Source organism: Oncorhynchus mykiss, chromosome 25 (assembly GCF_057628025.1).
Source record: "Oncorhynchus mykiss isolate SJ-2025 chromosome 25, ASM5762802v1, whole genome shotgun sequence".
Taxonomy (NCBI): Eukaryota; Metazoa; Chordata; class Actinopteri; order Salmoniformes; family Salmonidae; genus Oncorhynchus; species Oncorhynchus mykiss.
The window spans coordinates 80,866,597-80,887,806 of NC_143046.1; the positions used below are offsets into that span (position 1 = coordinate 80,866,597).

Here is a 21,210-nt window from a genome sequence, read left to right on the forward strand (position 1 = left end):
ACTATATTACTTTACTATATTACTATACTATATTACTATACTATATTACTATACTATATAGCTAGACCTACATTACTATACTATATAGCTAGACCTATATTACTATACTATATTACTTTACTATATTACTATACCATATAGCTAGACCTATATTACTATACTATATAGCTAGACCTATATTACTATACCATATAGCTAGACCTATATTACTATACTATATTACTATATTACTATACTATATTGCTATACTATATTACTTTACTATATTACTATACTATATAGCTAGACCTACATTACTATACTATATTACTATACTATATTACTATACTATATAGCTAGACCTATATTACTATACTATATAGCTAGACCTATATTACTATACCATATAGCTAGACCTATATTACTTTACTATATTACTATACTATATTACTATACTATATTACTGTACTATATTACTATACTATATAGCTAGACCTATATTACTATACTATATTACTATACTATATAGCTAGACCTATATTACTATACTATATAGCTAGACCTATATTACTATACTATATTACTTTACTATATTACTATACTATATTACTATACTATATAGCTAGACCTATATTACTATACTATATTACTTTACTATATTACTATACTATTTTACTATACTATATAGCTAGACCAATATTACTATACTATTTAGCTAGACCTATATTACTTTACTATATTACTAAGTTATATAGCTAGACCTATATTACTATACTATATTACTTTACTATATTACTATACTATATTACTATACTATATAGCTAGACCTATATTACTATACCATATAACTAGACCTATATTACTATACTATATGGATAGACCTATATTACTTTACTATATTACTATACTATATTACTATACTATATAGCTAGACCTATATTACTATACTATATTACTTTACTATATTACTATACTATTTTACTATACTATATAGCTAGACCAATATTACTATACTATTTAGCTAGACCTATATTACTTTACTATATTACTAAGTTATATAGCTAGACCTATATTACTATACTATATTACTTTACTATATTACTATACTATATTACTATACTATATAGCTAGACCTATATTACTATACCATATAACTAGACCTATATTACTATACTATATGGATAGACCTATATTACTTTACTATATTACTATACTATATAGCTAGACCTATATTACTATACTATATAGATAGACCTATATTACTTTACTATATTACTATACTATATAGCTAGACCTACATTACTATACTATATAGATAGACCTATATTACTTTACTATATTACTATACTATATAGCTAGACCTACATTACTATACTATATAGATAGACCTATATTACTTTACTATATTACTATACTATATAGCTAGACCTATATTACTATACTATATAGATAGACCTATATTACTTTACTATATTACTATACTATATAGATAGACCTATATTACTATACTATATTACTATACTATATAGATAGACCTATATTACTTTACTATATTACTATACTATATAGCTAGACCTATATTACTATACTATATAGATAGACCTATATTACTTTACTATATTACTATACTATATAGCTAGACCTATATTACTATACTATATAGATAGACCTATATTACTTTACTATATTACTATACTATATAGCTAGACCTATATTACTATACTATATAGCTAGGGCAAATGCACTGGCAAAATACAGTTCAACTTATATTCAATTTACCTCTACAACCCCACCGCTTAAAATAGCTTTTTTATTTTTTATTTTACCCTTATTTTACTAGGTAAATTGACTGAGAACACATTCTCATTTACAGCAATGACCTGGGGAATAGCTACAGTGGAGAGGAGAGGGATGAATGAGCCAATTGGAAGATGGGGATGATTTGGTGGCCATGATGGTATGAGGGCCAGGTTGGGAATTTAGCCAGGACACCAGGGTTAACACCACTACTCTTACGATAAGTGCCATGAGATCTTTAGTGACCACTGAGAGTCAGGACATCCCTTTAATGTCCCATCTGAAGGATGGCACTCTATACAGGGAAATGTCCCTAATCACTGCCCTGGGGCATTGGAATATTTATTTTTAGACCAGAGGAAAGTGCCTACTGGCCCTCCAACACCACTTCCAACAGCATCTGGTCTCCCATCCATGGACCAACCCTGCTTAGTTTCAGAGGCAAGCCAGCCGCGGGATGCAGGGTGGTAACTCAGTATACTGTTGTCATTTGGGCGGATAGAGAGGGGGTGATTGTGGAGTAGGGGCACACTGCTTACTACACTAGTCTAGCTCCCCCAATATTGTTGTATGGCACTGTAAAATTGAGAATATATTTTTTAAACGTTTTTCCATGAGTGTTTCACCAATTAAGGTTGCATAGTAGATTGCGATATAACTGTGTGTGATATAACAACAGACGGCTAACATTAAGAAAAGGATGTATATTCACTAAAATAAGTGTATTCATAAAGATCAATGCACTGAGTAAATCGCTCTGGATTAGAGTGTCTGCTATGTGACTAAAATGTAAATGTAAAGGCAATACACACGAACACTGTAATTACGATAGTGTAACTGTAGCATTGTAATTGCAAAGTAACAGAGTGAGTAGAGAGCCAATCGATTTTTCAAAATGTCAAAATTATTTTTAAATTATATATTTAATTCTAATATATATATATATATATATTCTGTCAGTGTACATGGCTATCATGGGTTTTGAAGAAGTAACTTGCTAACTGATCTAGGGTGTATGCACAGAGCACAGTACAGTAGTAATGCCAATTTGAGGCATACATAGGCTATCTACTTTGCATCATAATTTCATTAAATATATTGTATCAACAAGTAGACTAGGAGATCGACTGGATGTGCTCGATAGCCTAGCGCACAGCCAGAGCTTCCCAATAACCATGCTTAGCAACACTGACAATTTACAACAGCACAATTAATCATATCAATGATCTATTAGAAAGGATCATAGACTAGATCATCTGTCCAGTCATTTGCATATTAATCAAAGTTATTCGTCCAACTTTGATAGAGACTCTGTAGAATTGAAATAGACTGGATTGAACGTTACCAACCTTGCGTTGAGAGGGCGAACTCGAATGGCGACTTTCACGTTTGCCATAGTTCCTTACTTGGTAAAGGCAATTCGTCAGGATTTAAAACCTCCAAAGTTAAAACATTCACCCGATGAAACGGGAAAATGTGTCTTACTCGCCGGTCATTCAAGCCATTTCTCCCAGTAAAGAGCCCGCTTCTTCCCGACGCTCAACGGACCGTTGAACAACACTGAACACTGAACTGGAGTCACTACAAATAGACCTGAGTGAGGCGGAGCACAGGATGCTTGCCTTGCCATTAGAATACATGTGGGGGCATCTGAAATTTCGGAACTGGTTGCAATCGCTCATGAAAATGTGTTCATGCCATAGTTCATGCAAATACAGTTGGCCTACAGAGACATACAGTAAGACAAATATGACAATGAAAAATGGAGTCCCGTGCCCCCAAATAGTCTTAATTAAACGGCATAGGCCAACTCAGAACACGTTCTATGTTTTTGCTCTAAATAATATATATTTATTGTATTTCAATACGTGACATGCAGCATAAAACATGTACAGTTTAAAAGCAGCAGACAATCATAATACTTGAAGTCCAACATGAACAAAACTATTTATCACAAATGCACAGAAAGCATCCATGAACGCAATCACCAGTTAAGATCAAAGGCATTGTACTCTCACACAGTGAAACATGGACAGTATAGCAGGTCTAAGGCATTGTACTCTCACACAGTGAAACATGGACAGTATAGCAGGTCTAAGGCATTGTACTCTCACACAGTGAAACATGGACAGTATAGCAGGTCTAAGGCATTGTACTCTCACACAGTGAAACATGGACAGTATAGCAGGGCTAAGGCATTGTACTATCACACAGTGAAACATGGACAGTATAGCAGGTCTAAGGAATTGTACTCTCACACAGTGAAACATGGACAGTATAGCAGGTCTAAGGCATTGTACTCTCACACAGTGAAACATGGACAGTATAGCAGGTCTAAGGCATTGTACTCTCACACAGTGAAACATGGACAGTATAGCAGGTCTAAGGCATTGTACTCTCACACAGTGAAACATGGACAGTATAGCAGGTCTAAGGCATTGTACTCTCACACAGTGAAACATGGACAGTATAGCAGGTCTAAGGCATTGTACTCTCTCTCACACAGTGAAACATGGACAGTATAGCAGGAGTGAAATAATTTGAGATATGACACTATTACCTGTTTGAGATTTGTGAACATAAATGGATTCCTCCACCCAATCCCAAATCAACAACTCCAAGAGGTAGGATTTGGTTTTCTTTGTGTTTTTTCTGTTTATTTTTTAAAAGTGCTGGTCCATCAAGTATGTCATTATCCCTTTATTGATAATGGACCCCTCACCTTCAATCAGAATGCAAAGTCGACCTCCATGATAAACCCTGGTTTGTGGCACCACCTGTCCTGATCAGTAGGACTTTCTGGTTCCCTATGCAACTCTAGACAGGACAATAAGGGCTGTGCCAGCCAACCACATTACAGGGAAATAATGTTTCCTGTCTCAGGAATCTGGAATCCCAACAGGGTCTGGTCAGAGTACATTAGTTCAGCTACACCTGTTACTGTCAGCCTTTCACTCAAAAGACTGGGCATTGTTGGCCAACAGAGATACTTTTTGTCCGTTGCCTGTCTGTGTGGTCAGTTGGCTCCCTCTACAGGTTGCAGTGAGACCTGCAGGATGTCCATGTGGTTGTAGAACTCAGACATTGGTAGAGAATAGGAGGAGGAGGAGGTGTGGGCAGAAGAAGACTGTAACAGAGGCATAGAAGAGGAAGAGGAGGAGAAAGTGGGGATAGACTCCTGCTGAATCTTCTCAATTAACTCTGTTAGCCAGGGTAACTGGGACCACTTCCTCCTCTGCCAGAATCTCCCTCTCTACCAGCTGTCTGACAAGGAACAGGAAGTTGTTCCACTGCAAAGAAGCACATGACACAGAACATGGATGGCTCTGATCTGGGGGAAACCACAGGTAATAGTTATATTGTTATGGTAATATACTGGTAATACCCTGGTAATGCTGTTATATTGTTATGGTAAAATACTGGTACTACTGTTATGGTAATACACTGTTATAGTGTTATGGTAATATACTGGTAATACTGTTCTATTGTTATGGTAATACCATGGTAATACTGATATGTTGTATTGGTAATACCCTGGTAATACCGTTATAGTGTTATGGTAATATACTGGCATATTGTTATGGTAATATACTGTTATATTGGCATGGTAATATACTGGTAGTATTGTTATGGTAATATACTGTTATATTGGCATGGTAATATACTGGTAATACTGTTATGTTGTTATGGTAATATACTGGTAATACTGTTATGTTGTTATGGTAATATACTGGTAATACTGTTATAGTGTTATGGTAATATACTGTTATATTGTTACGGTAATATACTGGTAATACTGTTATGTTGTTATGGTAATATACTGGTAATACTGTTATGTTGTTATGGTAATATACTGGTAATACTGTTATGGTGTTATGGTAATATACGGGTTATATTGTTATGGCAATATACCAGTAATACTGTTATATTGTTATGGTAATATAATGGTAGTAGTGTTATGGTAATATACTGGTAATACTGTTATGGTGTTATGGTAATATACTGGTTATATTGTTATGGCAATATACCAGTAATACTGTTATAGTGTTATGGTAATATCCCGGTTATACTGTTATGGTAATATCCCGGTAATATACTGGTAATATACTGGCACCACTGTTATATTGTTATTGTAATATACGGGTACTACTGTTATGGAAATATACTGTTATAATGTTATGGTAATATACTGGTAATACTGTTATATTGATATGTTAATACCCTGGTAATACTGTTATATTGTTATGGTAATACCTTGGTAATACTGTTATATTGTTATGGTAATTTACTGGTAACACCCTGGTAATACTGTAATATACTGGCACCACTGTTATATTGCTATGGTAATATCCTGGTAATACTGTTATATTGTTACGGTGATATACTGGTAATAATGTTATATTGGTATGGTAATATACAGGTAATAGTTGTATTGTTATGGTAATATACTGGTAATAGTTATACATTGTAATGGTAATACTGGTAACATACTGCTTGTATACTGGTAGAATATTAAGCCACAGACATGTTCAAAAGGTAAATGAGGCTTACTTCAGAGCCACTGGCCCCGAGGACAGTAGTGAGTGTGATCTCAATGAAGAACAAGGGGAGGGGTTCTGAGGAGCAACAGTCTCCTCCCCACAAGACCCCCAGCTGATCCAGCAGGGCTTGGATTGTCACTGGGGGCTGTACAGCACCCGAAACAGGAGGCTCTGGCCTACTGCACTCCTCCTGGGACCACACCACAGGTAGGTCCCCTGACACCACCCACCCACACCCACACCAAACCACCATAATAACCATCATCCCCATAATAACCATCATCATTGTCCCCATAATAACCATCATCACCATAATAACCACCATCATCATCATAACCATAATAACTATCAACACCTTAATAACCATCCCCACCACCATAATAACCATCAACACCATAACCATCACCACCATAATAACCATCAACACCATAACCATCATCACCATAACCATCATCCCCATAATAACCATCACCACCATAATAACCATCATCCCCATAATAACGATCATCCCCATAATAACCATCACCACCATAATAACCATCATCCCCATAATAACGATCATCACCATAATAACCATCATCCCCATAATAACCATCATCCCCATAATAACCATCATCCCCATAATAACCATCATCCCCATAATAACCATCATCACCATAATAACCATCATCCCCATAATAACCATCATCCCCATAATAACCATCATCCCCATAATAACCATCATCCCCATAATAACCATCACCACAATAATAACGATCATCCCCATAATAACGATCATCCCCATAATAACCATCACCACCATAATAACCATCATCACCATAATAACGATCATCACCATAATAACCATCATCACCATAATAATGTCAAAGCCTCCTTGCCTTTTCCTGTCTTGGTGTCCGTGGCTGCTCCTGGGTGCCGTCGCAGCACCGGCCCCACTTCCAGTCTTAGCCTCGGCCCCACCCACACCACCAGTCTCTGAGGGCACTGAGCTGCGACGAGACTGGATGTTCTCAGACGTGGTGAGAATCTGGAAGGAGCGACAACGCATGTTAGCAACGTCACGTCAGCAACGACTGATTTAGACAGAAAGAGTTGAAAGAGCACCTCTGAATCGACTTACAGCAGGAGAAGTTTCATCAGGAAGGAACACCCTGAAGTCTTCCAAACCTTTCACACTGCAGAACCTGAAGATACATAAGAGGCTATAGTCAAAGACACACACAAATAAGACTATTGTTAGATTCTGGGTAAAACGTGGAACATTGTTATACTAGAGACATGATACATCAGAAGTAATACTGTAGTATCTGAGGAGTGATAGAGACTGTTTTTTTTCATCATTTTTTTACTCTGAGAATTCGAATCTAACACTATAAACCCACTCAATGAGTATTAATGGCAGCATCTTGCCGTCTTTGGTTATTTCATGCAGGTTCTTCTGGATGCCATTACAACAAATAGAGTATGTGTACCTGGTATCTCTCGGCAGAGCCTGCTGGCTCCACATCACAGAGCTGAGCACAGATGGAGTCCTTGGGTTTCAGAGGGTTGGCCACTGGTGAGATCAGCCCCTCCCTCAGCAACCTCTTTCCACCGTGGACCAGCTCCCACACTTGGGTGGCACACAGACACCCAGGTGTGACACACACACAGACACACACACAGTCAATGTAGATGTATACTACAGTATACTACCATGATACCATCTCACTTGTGCACACACATACACATGCAAACAACAGTGGATACATAATAACACATTTGTATACAACATAAACACAGATAGAGAAATGGAACATACTTCATGTGCTTGACACAGTTAGAACCACACACTGTTTTATAGGCCACTCCAAAATGTGCAGTTTTGTCACACAACACAATGCCACAGTTGTCTCAAGTTTTGAGGGAGTGTGCAATTGGCATGCTGACTGCAGGAATGTCTACCAGAGCTGTTGCCAGAGAATTTTATGTTAATTTCTCTACCATAAGCAGCCTCCAAAGTCATTTTTAGATAATTTGGCACTAAGTTCAACCGGCTTCCTCAGACCATGTGTAACCACGTCAACCCAGGAACTCCACATCCTGCTTCTTCACCTGCGGGATCGTCTGAGACCAGCCACCCAGACAGCTGATGAAACTGAGGAGTATTTCTGTCTGTAATAAAGCCCTTTTATGGGGAAAAACTCATTCTGATTGGCGGGACCTGGCTCCCCAGTGGATGGGCTTGGCTCCCAGGTGGGTGGATCTATGTCCACCCAGGACCACCTAGGCTGCGCCCCTGCCCAGTCAAGTGAAATCCAAAGATTAGGGCATAATTTATTTATTTAAATTGACCAATTTCCTTATATGAAATGTAATTTGTTGAAATTGTTGCATTTTTGTTGAATATATATCTTGATTTCTTTGTATTATTTTTCTAATTACACATTGTTGCACAATTAAAAGGTCAATACACTACGTTTCAAACAGTCAGGAATAATGTAATGAATTCAGGGCTTGTAAAATTATACCCAGGTTAAATATAAGCCTTCCACAACCATAAGACCCACTAACACTTTGATCAAAATAGTTAAATGTGCTTTTTTTTGGGGCAATAATCACTGATATGGCTTTCATGTCTGTTGATGAAAATGCCTTTTTTGTTACAAATGTAACCAGGACCATTAACAATGCACATCCAATGATAATGACCAACTTGTTGAGGCAGGCATTCCAGAACATTAACACAGATCTCATCAACAATCTCTGAAGCGCAAGACCACGTGCTAGTGAGTAGCCAGCTAAATTTGATCTATTTGCTTGCTAACAAGGTAGGACAGTTTAACTGTTCTGAACACACCCTCCTGTCTGTCTCCAACTGTTTGAATAACAGCCTGTTCACAATTAAATGAATTCGATATATCGCCCAGCCCTAATAGAAACAATTAAAAAGCCATCTATAAAAAGTTGACTCACGTTTTTCCCTATAACGCTCACAAGCTACACAAGAGTCATTAGAAGGTAAGGGGTTATTCTACATAGATGATAGGAAATCCCAGGACATAGTGTCTATAATTCTGTAAGGGGTTATTCTACATAGATGATAGGAAATCCCAGGACATAGTGTCTATAATTCTGTAAGGGGTTATTCTACATAGATGATAGGAAATCCCAGGACATAGTGTCTATAATTCTGTAAGGGGTTCTTCTACATAGATGATAGGAAATCCCAGGACATAGTGTCTATAATACTGTAAGAGGTTAATCTACATAGATCATAGGAAATCCCAGGACATAGTGTCTATAATACTGTAAGGGGTTAATCTAGAAGACCATAGTAAATCCCAGGTCATAGTGTCTATAATACTGTAAGGGGTTAATCTAGAAGACCATAGTAAATCCCAGGTCATAGTGTCTATAATACTGTAAGGGGTTATTCTACATAGATAATTAGGAAATCCCAGGACATAGTGTCTATAATACTGTAAGGGGTTATTCTACATAGATCAAAGGAAATCCCAGGACATAGTGTCTATAATTCTGTAAGGGGTTCTTCTACATAGATAATAGGAAATCCCAGGACATTGTGTCTATAATTCTGTAAGGGGTTATTCTACATAGATAATAGGAAATCCCAGGACATAGTGTCTATAATACTGTAAGGGGTTATTCTACATAGATCAAAGGAAATCCCAGGACATAGTGTCTATAATTCTGTAAGGGGTTCTTCTACATAGATAATAGGAAATACCAGGACATTGTGTCTATAATTCTGTAAGGGGTTCTTCTACATAGATAATAGGAAATACCAGGACATAGTGTCTATAATTCTGTAAGGGGTTCTTCTACATAGATAATAGGAAATACCAGGACATTGTGTCTATAATTCTGTAAGGGGTTCTTCTACATAGATAATAGGAAATACCAGGACATAGTGTCTATAATACGGTAAGTAATAAGCTCACATAGTTGCTGTCACAACCTCCAAACTCCACACAGTTGTCCCTAACAAGTTGGATATTCATTTCCCAGTGAGCAAACAATTTCTTTATTTCTAGCATTCATATAAATGTATTATCTGGTTTTTGCTTTGGCTGACATTTTTTTATTTACAATTTTCAATAGAACTCATCATTGCAATTGTTTATGTCAAATAGTTTTGTGTTCCACTTGTAGCCCTGGTTGTCCTGAAAAGAACACGGTAAAACACTTCAATGTGAGGCTAAATATAAGGGCTGGACATGCAGATCAATGAACGTCAGAGAAATAAAAATATTATTTTTGCTGGGGTCTCAGGACTGATGGGGTTTCTTTTAGCAGGTTCTCACATTGATGTCAAACTACCTCTTTTTCAAGGGAGAACTAGCCAAGAGTGCAGCTGCAGTAAAACATATACAAACACATTATACAGAGCAGCATTATCATAGGATTCAAGTCTTAAACATTCAGTATCATTTGACAATAAAGAAGTAAGGGGGAACTCACTCAAACTGATTCTCCAGCACCCTGACAGAGAAGTAGACACAGTTGTGCATATTTCTGTAGTAACCTCTTTCCAGGACATCTGCATAGATCAAATATAACTCAAGGGTCAGCAAAGTCCTATTTCCACCAATAAAACATTATATAAACTGACCTAAAAGAGAAAGAATATTACACAATACCTACACAAATAAAATGTGAATTACACAAAACATACTAATTATCTTACTTTTATCAGATCAACCACAATGTTTATTTTTATCATGCTATTCCCTCTCCATCCACTTCACACCTCTATACTGATTAGTAGGCCTGTGAAGGAATCCCCACCTCTCACCTGACTTCTCTAGCCTTAGATCTTCCTCCTCTTCCTCTGTGACGGATGGTGTTCTAGACGTCAGCAGCTGTAGCACAAAGAAAAGCTCCTGGAACACATTGGGAAACAGAAGTAAAACATATAGTCTGGATGAAAGACAAGGGCAGCGAGTGTTATAATGGTGACTGGACCTCCTTGAAACCTTTGACTGCAGTGGCCTAAATGAGGATCGCACAGGGTGTTTCTTGGTAGTCTTAAACAAATCTACTTTGAAACAAAAGTACCCACCTCACACACATGGCTACGGCTTAAAAAAAGAAGACACCTGTACCATGTCAGATTTAGCATTGAAATGTATTACATTTTGAGTTTCCATCCCAATATTACATTTCATATACATCACAGAAGACTGAAATTTAACAAAGGTGTTTTTACATAGAAACACCAGATTTTTTGCTCAAAAAAAAGAAAAAAAGAATGAAGTGTATTGATAACATTCCAGTCGTGAGGTCAAAGTGGGCACTTTCAGATTATTGACTGCAGGAAAGGGCCACCACACGTACTTCTCTCTCTTTAGCAGTTCTCACTCCTCCTGCAGACAGAGGGGGGCTGCCCACATTGACGTTTAGGGCCCCAGTGACTGCCTCTGGGACTGGGAAGGGCTGGAGGGCCTGGTGCTGAACGGGGTGGAAGTGAAAGTCTTAGGTCTGGAGTGAGGCCGCTCTGCACTGACTCCGTGATGGTTCTGTCTGCAGTCTACTGGAGAGAGAACAGTATGTTATGTACATTGTTTTGATTGATCTGATACAAGTAAGATTTTATCAGCAATTCACAGGTGAGACAAAAATGAGTCTCAGCATCACTCCGTTACTGTAGAATTGCCCAATAGTATAAAACTCACGGTGGTGAGGCGTGCAACGTTCCCATAGGTGGGAAGTCTTCCAGGTTGTTGTAGTTGAGCTGGAACAGCGTTGGGTCCCCCATCTTATTACCTCCTCCTTCCCCACCATCAGATCTCCCTGGACCTCCTTCTCAGTCTGGAACCCACCACCCTGCCTCCCCTGCCCTCCCATTCCCATCTTGGCGCTCCTCCTGCGGCTACTGATGGACCCCCGGTCTGGGACTGTGTTGGTGCTGAAGTTCTGGAGGGGACAGCATGAAATTCCCCAGACTTGCTCTCTGAGCAGAGTGATGTCCTGAGGGAGTGGCCCTGGAGGTGGAGGCTGGAGCTTGTCTCCAGGCTGAACTGAAGGAGGGACTACTGAGAGCACTGACCCCACTTAGGCTGACGCCACTCAGGTAGTGTGACCAAGAAGGTGGGTGGGTAGTATCCCACTCAGCCCCAGAGGACAGGGAGTGAGCGGGAAAGAACAGCTGGACACGGCTTGCCCTACGAGGACCGGTCCCAGGCCTGGTCAATCTGCAGCCCCTCCTGTGCTCATTGGAGAAGCCTGGCCCCTGCTGAGAGGGCTGGGATACCGTGGGGCGGCTGGGGGTCTTTGCGGATGTGGCAGGGCCATGGGTGAGGGCAGAGCTGCTCTGCTCACGCAGGAACAAACTCCTGTCTTTCAATCTTCAGTAACTTAGGCCATGCCAAAGTGTCACTGCCCTGTTGTGCCAGATAACAGTATGATAAATGTATGAGAACATGCATGCACACAACAAGCAAGTATTCAAGTGATTCAAGTTATAAACATGTCAAGAATATCTAGCTACATGATGTTAGCTAATAACTAGCTAGCTATGTCTTGAAGTGGACACCGTTAGCTAGCAAGCAGCAAACGTTGACAGCTGTCTAGCTGGGCTTGACAATGTCGAGGCAATAATTTCCTTTCTAAATAGCTATGATGCTGACCTGATTTACAGCATTCTGAAGTTGATAGGACAACTAGCGAGTTGTCAGCTGACTGACTAGCAAGCTGCCTGCTTGGACTTGGGGCAGGCAGGTGTTGTGCCGAAAATCTCCCCTCTGCCAGAATGATCCCCTTCTTCGCGTTCTTCATTGCTGCGACTTGCTTGCTAGTTGAGATTTCTGCTCTTCACTCCGTTGTCAGTTTAGTCTACATTTCACTGATCTTAGTAGCAGAAATCATTTTTGCCTGCAGTTTTCGGTTTGATTTGTCTCCCCCCTATCATTGTTTTAAATTATTCATAATACAAAAATCAACTTACAGTGCTACATCAAACATGTCTAACAAAACAAAACAGGTATAAACAAGAAAATACTCAAACACACAAAAAATAGAATTTTAAAATGTTTGTTTGTGTATAAAGTATTTGGCAACAAGAATTTTTAAAAATCACAATAATTTCAATGGACTTGTTATCATTGCAATAGTAACATATATCTTTCATGTCAAAAACATGAGTATTGTTCATAATGGTAAATAAATATTTTGCAAGATTTTCCCAAAATTCTGACACAAATTTACATTCAAAGAACAAGTGAGACAGATTCTCACCTTTTTCACAGAAAACACAGATATCATCAATATCCACAAATGTGGATATCATAGAATTACATGGATATATCTTATGTAAAGTTTTAACGTGCACTTCCTTAACTTTGTTTGGTGTACAATTTTTGAAAGGCCTTAACCATGCATTTTTCCAATTGGTTTTGTGAATGAAGAATTTGTCTTATATATTTATTACAACAAGATTTCTCAAGTAAGCCCACGCCTTCCAATCTGAGTTCTGGATACATTTTGTAATCATTACCAATGCTAAGATGAGTTTTCATTAGTGTAGTTAGACCACTGGGAACGGCTTTGATCACAGAAATAATCTCTCTGAAAGGTATTGGAAACTCTTTCAATGTTATAAATTGTTCACATGTGAGAATATTACCCTTGTTGTCTAAAATATCAAGGACAAAGTCAATATTCCTCTCATGCCAGCTGGGGTAGAACAATGACCTATTCCTTACAGTTATGTCTGAATTGTTCCACAAAAGAGCTTTATGAGGAGAAAAAACTGTGTAGGCCATTAAAGCCTGTTGGTGAAACCTAGCCAATTTAGCAGGTCATCTTTCAGGAATATAACTACATTTCAGTAAAAATTGAAGACCTCCCAAATGATTAAATAAATGATTTGGAATTAAATACCATATTGAATCAGTATTGATCAAAGATCTTTTCAACCAGTTGATCTTGAAAGTGTTATTTATGTCAACAAAATCCAACACTTCCAGACCGCCTTCAGCTCTTTTATTAGAAAGGACCGACTTTTTAATGTTTGTGAGACTTATTTTTCCAGATGAAAGGTCTTATTGATCTCTTTACCATTAGAAGGATTTACACAAAGATAATGAGGGGTACACAAAACGAGACAGTCCCTCTGCCTTGGACAGAAGTACTCTCCCAAGTATAGAAAGATCTCTTTGTAGCCAATTATTAAATATATTTTTGGTTTTCTTAAGAGAAATTCAGATGTCTGATTGAGTGTTTTTTTGTTGTTGTTGAATTTTACCCCTCTTTCTCCCCAATTTCGTGGTATGCAATTGTTAGTAGCTACTATCTTGTCTCATCGCTACAACTCCCGTACGGGCTCGGGAGAGACGAAGGTTGAAAGTCATGCGTCCTCCGATACACAATCTTAACACAGCGCGTATCAAACCCGGAACCAGCCGCACCAATGTGTGGGAGGAAACACCATGTACCTGGCAACCTTGGTTAGCGTGCACTGCGCGAACCCAGGGTCTCTGGTGGCACAGCTGGCGCTGCCCTTAACCACTGCGCCACCCGGGAGGCCCTTGATGAAAGCCGTGAAGGATATATGTAAAGCTCTGACGAAGGCCGTGAGGTCGATATGTAAAGCTCTGACGAAGGCTGTGAGGTCGATACATAAAGCTCTGACGAAGGCCGTGAGGTCGATATGTATAGCTCTGACGAAGGCTGTGAGGTCAATACATAAAGCTCTGACGAAGGCTGTGAGGTCGATACATAAAACTCTGACGAAGGCTGTGAGGTCGATACATAAAACTCTGACGAAGGCTGTGAGGTCGATATGTAAAGCTCTGATGAAGGCTGTGAGGTCGATATGTAAAGCTCTGACGAAGGCTGTGAGGTCGATATGTAAAGCTCTGACGAAGGCCGTGAGGTCGATATGTAAAGCTCTGACGAAGGCCGTGAGGTCGATATGTAAAGCTCTGATGAAGGCTGTGAGGTCGATATGTAAAGCTCTGACGAAGGCTGTGAGGTCGATATGTAAAGCTCTGATGAAGGCTGTGAGGTCGATACGTAAAGCTCTGATGAAGGCTGTGAGGTCGATACGTAAAGCTCTGACGAAGGCTGTGAGGTCGATATGTAAAGCTCTGATGAAGGCTGTGAGGTCGATACGTAAAGCTCTGACGAAGACCGTGAGGTCGATATGTAAAGCTCTGACGAAGACCGTGAGGTCGATATGTAAAGCTCTGATGAAGGCTGTGAGGTCGATACGTAAAGCTCTGACGAAGACCGTGAGGTCGATATGTAAAGCTCTGACGAAGACCGTGAGGTCGATACGTAAAGCTCTGACGAAGACCGTGAGGTCGATATGTAAAGCTCTGACGAAGACCGTGAGGTCGATATGTAAAGCTCTGATGAAGGCTGTGAGGTCGATACGTAAAGCTCTGATGAAGGCTGTGAGGTCGATACGTAAAGCTCTGACGAAGGCCGTGAGGTCGATATGTAAAGCTCTGACGAAGGCTGTGAGGTCGATATGTAAAGCTCTGACGAAGGCCGTGAGGTCGATACGTAAAGCTCTGACGAAGGCTGTGAGGTCGATATGTATAGCTCTGACGAAGGCTGTGAGGTCGATATGTAAAGCTCTGACGAAGGCCGTGAGGTCGATACGTAAAGCTCTGACGAAGGCTGTGAGGTCGATATGTAAAGCTCTGACGAAGGCTGTGAGGTCGATATGTAAAGCTCTGACGAAGGCCGTGAGGTCGATATGTATAGCTCTGACGAAGGCTGTGAGGTCGATATGTAAAGCTCTGACGAAGGCTGTGAGGTCGATATGTATAGCTCTGATGAAGGCCGTGAGGTCGATATGTAAAGCTCTGACGAAGGCTGTGAGGTCGATATGTAAAGCTCTGACGAAGGCTGTGAGGTCGATATGTAAAGCTCTGACGAAGGCTGTGAGGTCGATATGTAAAGCTCTGATGAAGGCTGTGAGGTCGATATGTAAAGCTCTGATGAAGACCGTGAGGTCGATATGTAAAGCTCTGACGAAGACTGTGAGGTCGATATGTAAAGCTCTGACGAAGGCCGTGAGGTCGATATGTATAGCTTATGAAAGAGCAGTGATACTATCAAGAGCAGTGTGCGGGTTCCTTATTTTTTCTAATTTTATTCAACTGTTAACATGACACTGCAAAAAAGATAGGTCAGATGTGCGAGTGCCTTTCGAATGAAGTGTAACCAGAAGTCAAATCGAACCTGTTGAAATATCATCTACTAGACCACTAGACCACTTCTCAAATAAATAAGTCAAGTGTGTTATTTTCTGCATGCTGAATGAGTATTTTATTTATAACCAGTTTATAAAAATAAAATACAAAATAATTTTAAATTAACTGAGAAAAAAAAACACACTGTACAAGGCATTGATATGGTATGAACGATAAAACAAACATAAATAATTACAGTTATGTACAATGTAGATCTTCCCCTTGTTACAGTCTTTCCTTCTGACTGTACACATATTTCTAAACCGTTGCACCACAGGACTAAAACGTGAACCATTTCAAGAAATATCTAACAAAGGCAACAATTAGCATCCATACACCCAATATATCCATTTGTTGTTGTTTGTTGTTTGTTGATGTTGTTTTTAGCTGTTTAGCCTATTGTCCCAAAACCTCCAACAACACAGTATCTGTGGCCTGGCCATGAATGAGTACAATCATTGGAGCACAGATACAGGCATGCTATGACAGCTTCGTGACACCTGTACAATCCCACCACCATGTCACCAGTGACAAATCAAAATCTCAGTGAGGAAAGTAACAATATACCACTTTGTTTGTGCAATAATAACAATAAAATACAAATATAATTAATGGATTGATTATTGGCATCACTGTTTATTCCTTTAGCTCTTTACTGAAGCCATTACTGAAGCAATAAGTGATGGTTCATCAAGATGATCTTTGAAATTAATACTTTTCACTTTTTAAAGTTCTATATTAAAAAATTGCAGTTAGTTAGCTTATGGAAGTACCGAATATAGCCTAGAATTGAAAAGATATCGCAATACTGCTTGGTGTGGTACTATATTGATGTTTACATCACAATCTCTAGATGTAAAAACAGACCTTTATCATACAACCAAGAGAAATTTAAAACCCTTACAACACTCAACCTCGGTTCTGATTCCAGAATCCAGACACAGCTCACTGGTCAAATTGTTACTGACGTTGAAGTCACGCATTCTGTCCAGTTAATGGACAACTTGATTGGGCCAAACGAGCCAATAAGAACAGAGCTGCCAACAGAAAGCAAAGCAATCTATCTGATGCTAATTTGCTGGAGAAATAGTTCCCACAGATCTATAAAGGCAGAACACACACACACACACACACACTCACACATGCATAATGACGACAGACACACACACACACACAGTTGCTAATCTGTTTATGATCTTATCCTGATTGCCTCGTCACTTTTACCCCTACCTACATGTACATATTACCTCAGTTACCTCGTACCCCTGCACACTGACTCTGTACTGGTACTCCTTGTATATAGTCTCGTTACTGTTATTTTATTGTGTCATTATTCCCTTTTTTATTTTGCTAATTATTCTTACTTTTTCACTGCATTGTTGGGAAAGGGCTCCTAAACAAGCATTTCACAGTAAAGTCTACACCTGTTGTATTCGGCGCATGTGACAAATAACATTTGATTTGAACACACCTGTCAAAGAGGGAAAGGGAGAACCCTATACAGCCTATGGGAGGAACCTGACGGTAGGTTGGGGCTAAGCAGTGGAGTGATCCTCAGCACAGAGTAGACAGACAGACACAGTTCAGTTATCCCTTGCTTTACACACAGCCAGGGGAAGACAAGAGAAAACACATGATTAAGGCAACTGACTGACTGAACACCGTCTGTGTCTGCCTTGGGATGAGTCCCATCATAGCTGCTCTATGAGACAGAGAGGGAGTTCCACGCTGCCTACATGTTGCTCTGTGAGACAGAGAGGGAGTTCCACGCTGCCTACATGTTGCTCTGTGAGACGGAGAGGGAGTTCCACGCTGCCTACATGTTGCTCTGTGAGACAGAGAGGGAGTTCCACGCTGCCTACATGTTGCTCTGTGAGACAGAGAGGGAGAACCACGCTGCCTACATGTTGCTCTGTGAGACAGAAAGGGAGTTCCACGCTGCCTACATGTTGCTCTGTGAGACAGAAAGGGAGTTCCACGCTGCCTACATGTTGCTCTGTGAGACAGAGAGGGAGAACCACGCTGCCTACATGTTGCTCTGTGAGACAGAAAGGGAGTTCCACGCTGCCTACATATTGCTCTGTGAGACAGAGAGGGAGTTCCACGCTGCCTACATGTTGCTCTGTGAGACAGAAAGGGAGTTCCACGCTGCCTACATGTTGCTCTGTGAGACGGAGAGGGAGTTCCACGCTGCCTACATGTTGCTCTGTGAGACAGAGAGGGAGTTCCACGCTGCCTACATGTTGCTCTGTGAGACAGAGAGGGAGAACCACGCTGCCTACATGTTGCTCTGTGAGACAGAGAGGGAGTTCCACGCTGCCTACATGTTGCTCTGTGAGACAGAGAGGGAGTTCCACGCTGCCTACATGTTGCTCTGTGAGACAGAGAGGGAGTTCCACGCTGCCTACATGTTACTCTGTGAGACAGAGAGGGAGTTCCACACTGCCTACATGTTGCTCTGTGAGACAGAGAGGGAGTTCCAGGCTGCCTACATGTTGCTCTGTGAGACAGAGAGGGAGTTCCACGCTGCCTATATGTTGCTCTGTGAGACAGAGAGGGAGAACCACGCTGCCTACATGTTGCTCTGTGAGACAGAGAGGGAGTTCCAGGCTGCCTACATGTTGCTCTGTGAGACAGAGAGGGAGTTCCACGCTGCCTACATGTTGCTCTGTGAGACAGAGAGGGAGTTCCACGCTGCCTACATGTTGCTCTGTGAGACAGAGAGGGAGAACCACGCTGCCTACATGTTGCTCTGTGAGACAGAGAGGGAGTTCCAGGCTGCCTACATGTTGCTCTGTGAGACAGAGAGGGAGTTCCACGCTGCCTACATGTTGCTCTGTGAGACAGAGAGGGAGTTCCACGCTGCCTACATGTTGCTCTGTGAGACAGAGAGGGAGTTCCACGCTGCCTACATGTTGCTCTGTGAGACAGAGGGGGTGTTCCACGCTGCCTACATGTTGCTCTGTGAGACAGAGAGGGAGTTCCACGCTGCCTACATGTTGCTCTGTGAGACAGAGAGCTAGTTCCACGCTGCCTACATGTTGCTCTGTGAGACAGAGAGGGAGTTCCACGCTGCCTACATGTTGCTCTGTGAGACAGAGAGGGAGAACCACGCTGCCTACATGTTGCTCTGTGAGACAGAGAGGGAGTTCCACGCTGCCTATATGTTGCTCTGTGAGACAGAGAGGGAGAACCACGCTGCCTACATGTTGCTCTGTGAGACAGAAAGGGAGTTCCACGCTGCCTACATATTGCTCTGTGAGACAGAGAGGGAGTTCCACGCTGCCTACATGTTGCTCTGTGAGACAGAGGGGGAGTTCCACGCTGCCTACATGTTGCTCTGTGAGACAGAGAGGGAGTTCCACGCTGCCTACATGTTGCTCTGTGAGACAGAGGGGGAGTTCCACGCTGCCTACATGTTGCTCTGTGAGACAGAGAGGGAGAACCACGCTGCCTACATGTTGCTCTGTGAGACAGAGAGGGAGTTCCACGCTGCCTACATGTTGCTCTGTGAGACAGAGGGGGTGTTCCAGGCTGCCTACATGTTGCTCTGTGAGAAAGAGGGGGCGTTCCAGGCTGCCTACATGTTGCTCTGTGAGACAGAGAGGGCGTTCCACGCTGCCTACATGTTGCTCTGTGAGACAGAGAGGGAGTTCCACGCTGCCTACATGTTGCTCTGTGAGACAGAGGGGGTGTTCCAGGCTGCCTACATGTTGCTCTGTGAGAAAGAGGGGGCGTTCCAGGCTGCCTACACATTGCTCTGTGAGAGGTTGCCTACACTTTGCACAGATCATTAAGTAATTGATGGGGTTCCTGCAATGTTAAACACTACTCTCTTTCACATTTGTAGCTATCTTAGTTCAATCAGATCTGTATCAACATGTCTGTAATGTAAACAACCTGGAATGTCACCAGACTGTAGGCAGGTACCAATACCATCTACCACAATGGACCAATAAAACAATTCACTTGACATACAGTAGATCATTATAGTTCATCTCATACTGCAGAATTACAGTAGATTATGGTTGTATGATAAAAGTACTTTAGATTAAGGCAATTATTTTCCTCTACACGTTATTCATACTATGCATGTGTCACATCATGATAATAAGCCAATCAGACTCTACGATGCATGTGCCACATCATGATAATAAGCCAATCAGACCATACTATGCATGTGTCACATCATGATAATAAGCCAATCAGACAGATGTAAAATAAATACAGAAGTTTTTTTTTTTATCAGTAATGAGTCAGTACAGTAGTCCTAAGATGTGAGCATTGGAGAGCTAGGAAACCAGACCAATGCTGTGGGTCAAGTGGGACGATAAGAGTGAACGAGATCATGAGACGAAAGGGAAAACTAAGCAAATGAAATATTCCAACCAAAATACATGTGGTACTACCCAACAAACATAAGTCCCTTTCAGACAATCACAGTGCATTATGGGAACTGGTATGCTGCTTACTTCACTGATTGGTTGATTGTTTTTCTCGGTAGGCAGCGCATGCAAGGCGTAGTAGTGCTGGAAGCATGAGTTAGTTATATCACAGTGTATTACAAGCAGAGGGGTGGGGAGAGGTAGCCTGCGTATCACTGTTTCTGCTATCATACCACTCCTTGTCATGCCAATGCTTGACAATGACACAGAGTACAACGAGTGGAATGTCAGCACAAAACT

General features: G+C 40.7%; 1 protein-coding gene and 1 long non-coding RNA gene across 4 annotated transcripts in view; one reads left to right on the forward strand and one right to left on the reverse strand.

Moving 5' to 3' along the window:
- Positions 1–3,428, reverse strand: part of LOC118944354 (stAR-related lipid transfer protein 9) — a 67,822-nt gene extending 64,394 nt beyond the window's left edge. For both annotated transcript variants that reach the window (XM_090221261.1, XM_090221262.1), the window contains exon 1: positions 3,126–3,428. In XM_090221261.1, the coding sequence (XP_090077387.1) occupies positions 3,126–3,172 (47 nt within the window). In that variant the 5' untranslated portion in view covers positions 3,173–3,428. The remainder of the gene's footprint in view (positions 1–3,125) is intronic.
- Positions 3,429–4,872: 1,444 nt separating this feature from the next.
- LOC149972141 (uncharacterized) lies at positions 4,873–9,262 on the forward strand. Of its 2 annotated transcripts, none has more exons than XR_016492050.1 (3): positions 4,873–5,123; positions 6,313–6,524; positions 7,242–7,735. It is a non-coding gene; the product is annotated as an uncharacterized LOC149972141 (long non-coding RNA). The 2 variants fall into 2 exon arrangements; XR_016492049.1 differs by lacking the exon at positions 7,242–7,735 and adding an exon at positions 7,750–9,262 and having other exon boundaries at positions 4,874–5,123.
- Positions 9,263–21,210: the final 11,948 nt, after the last annotated feature.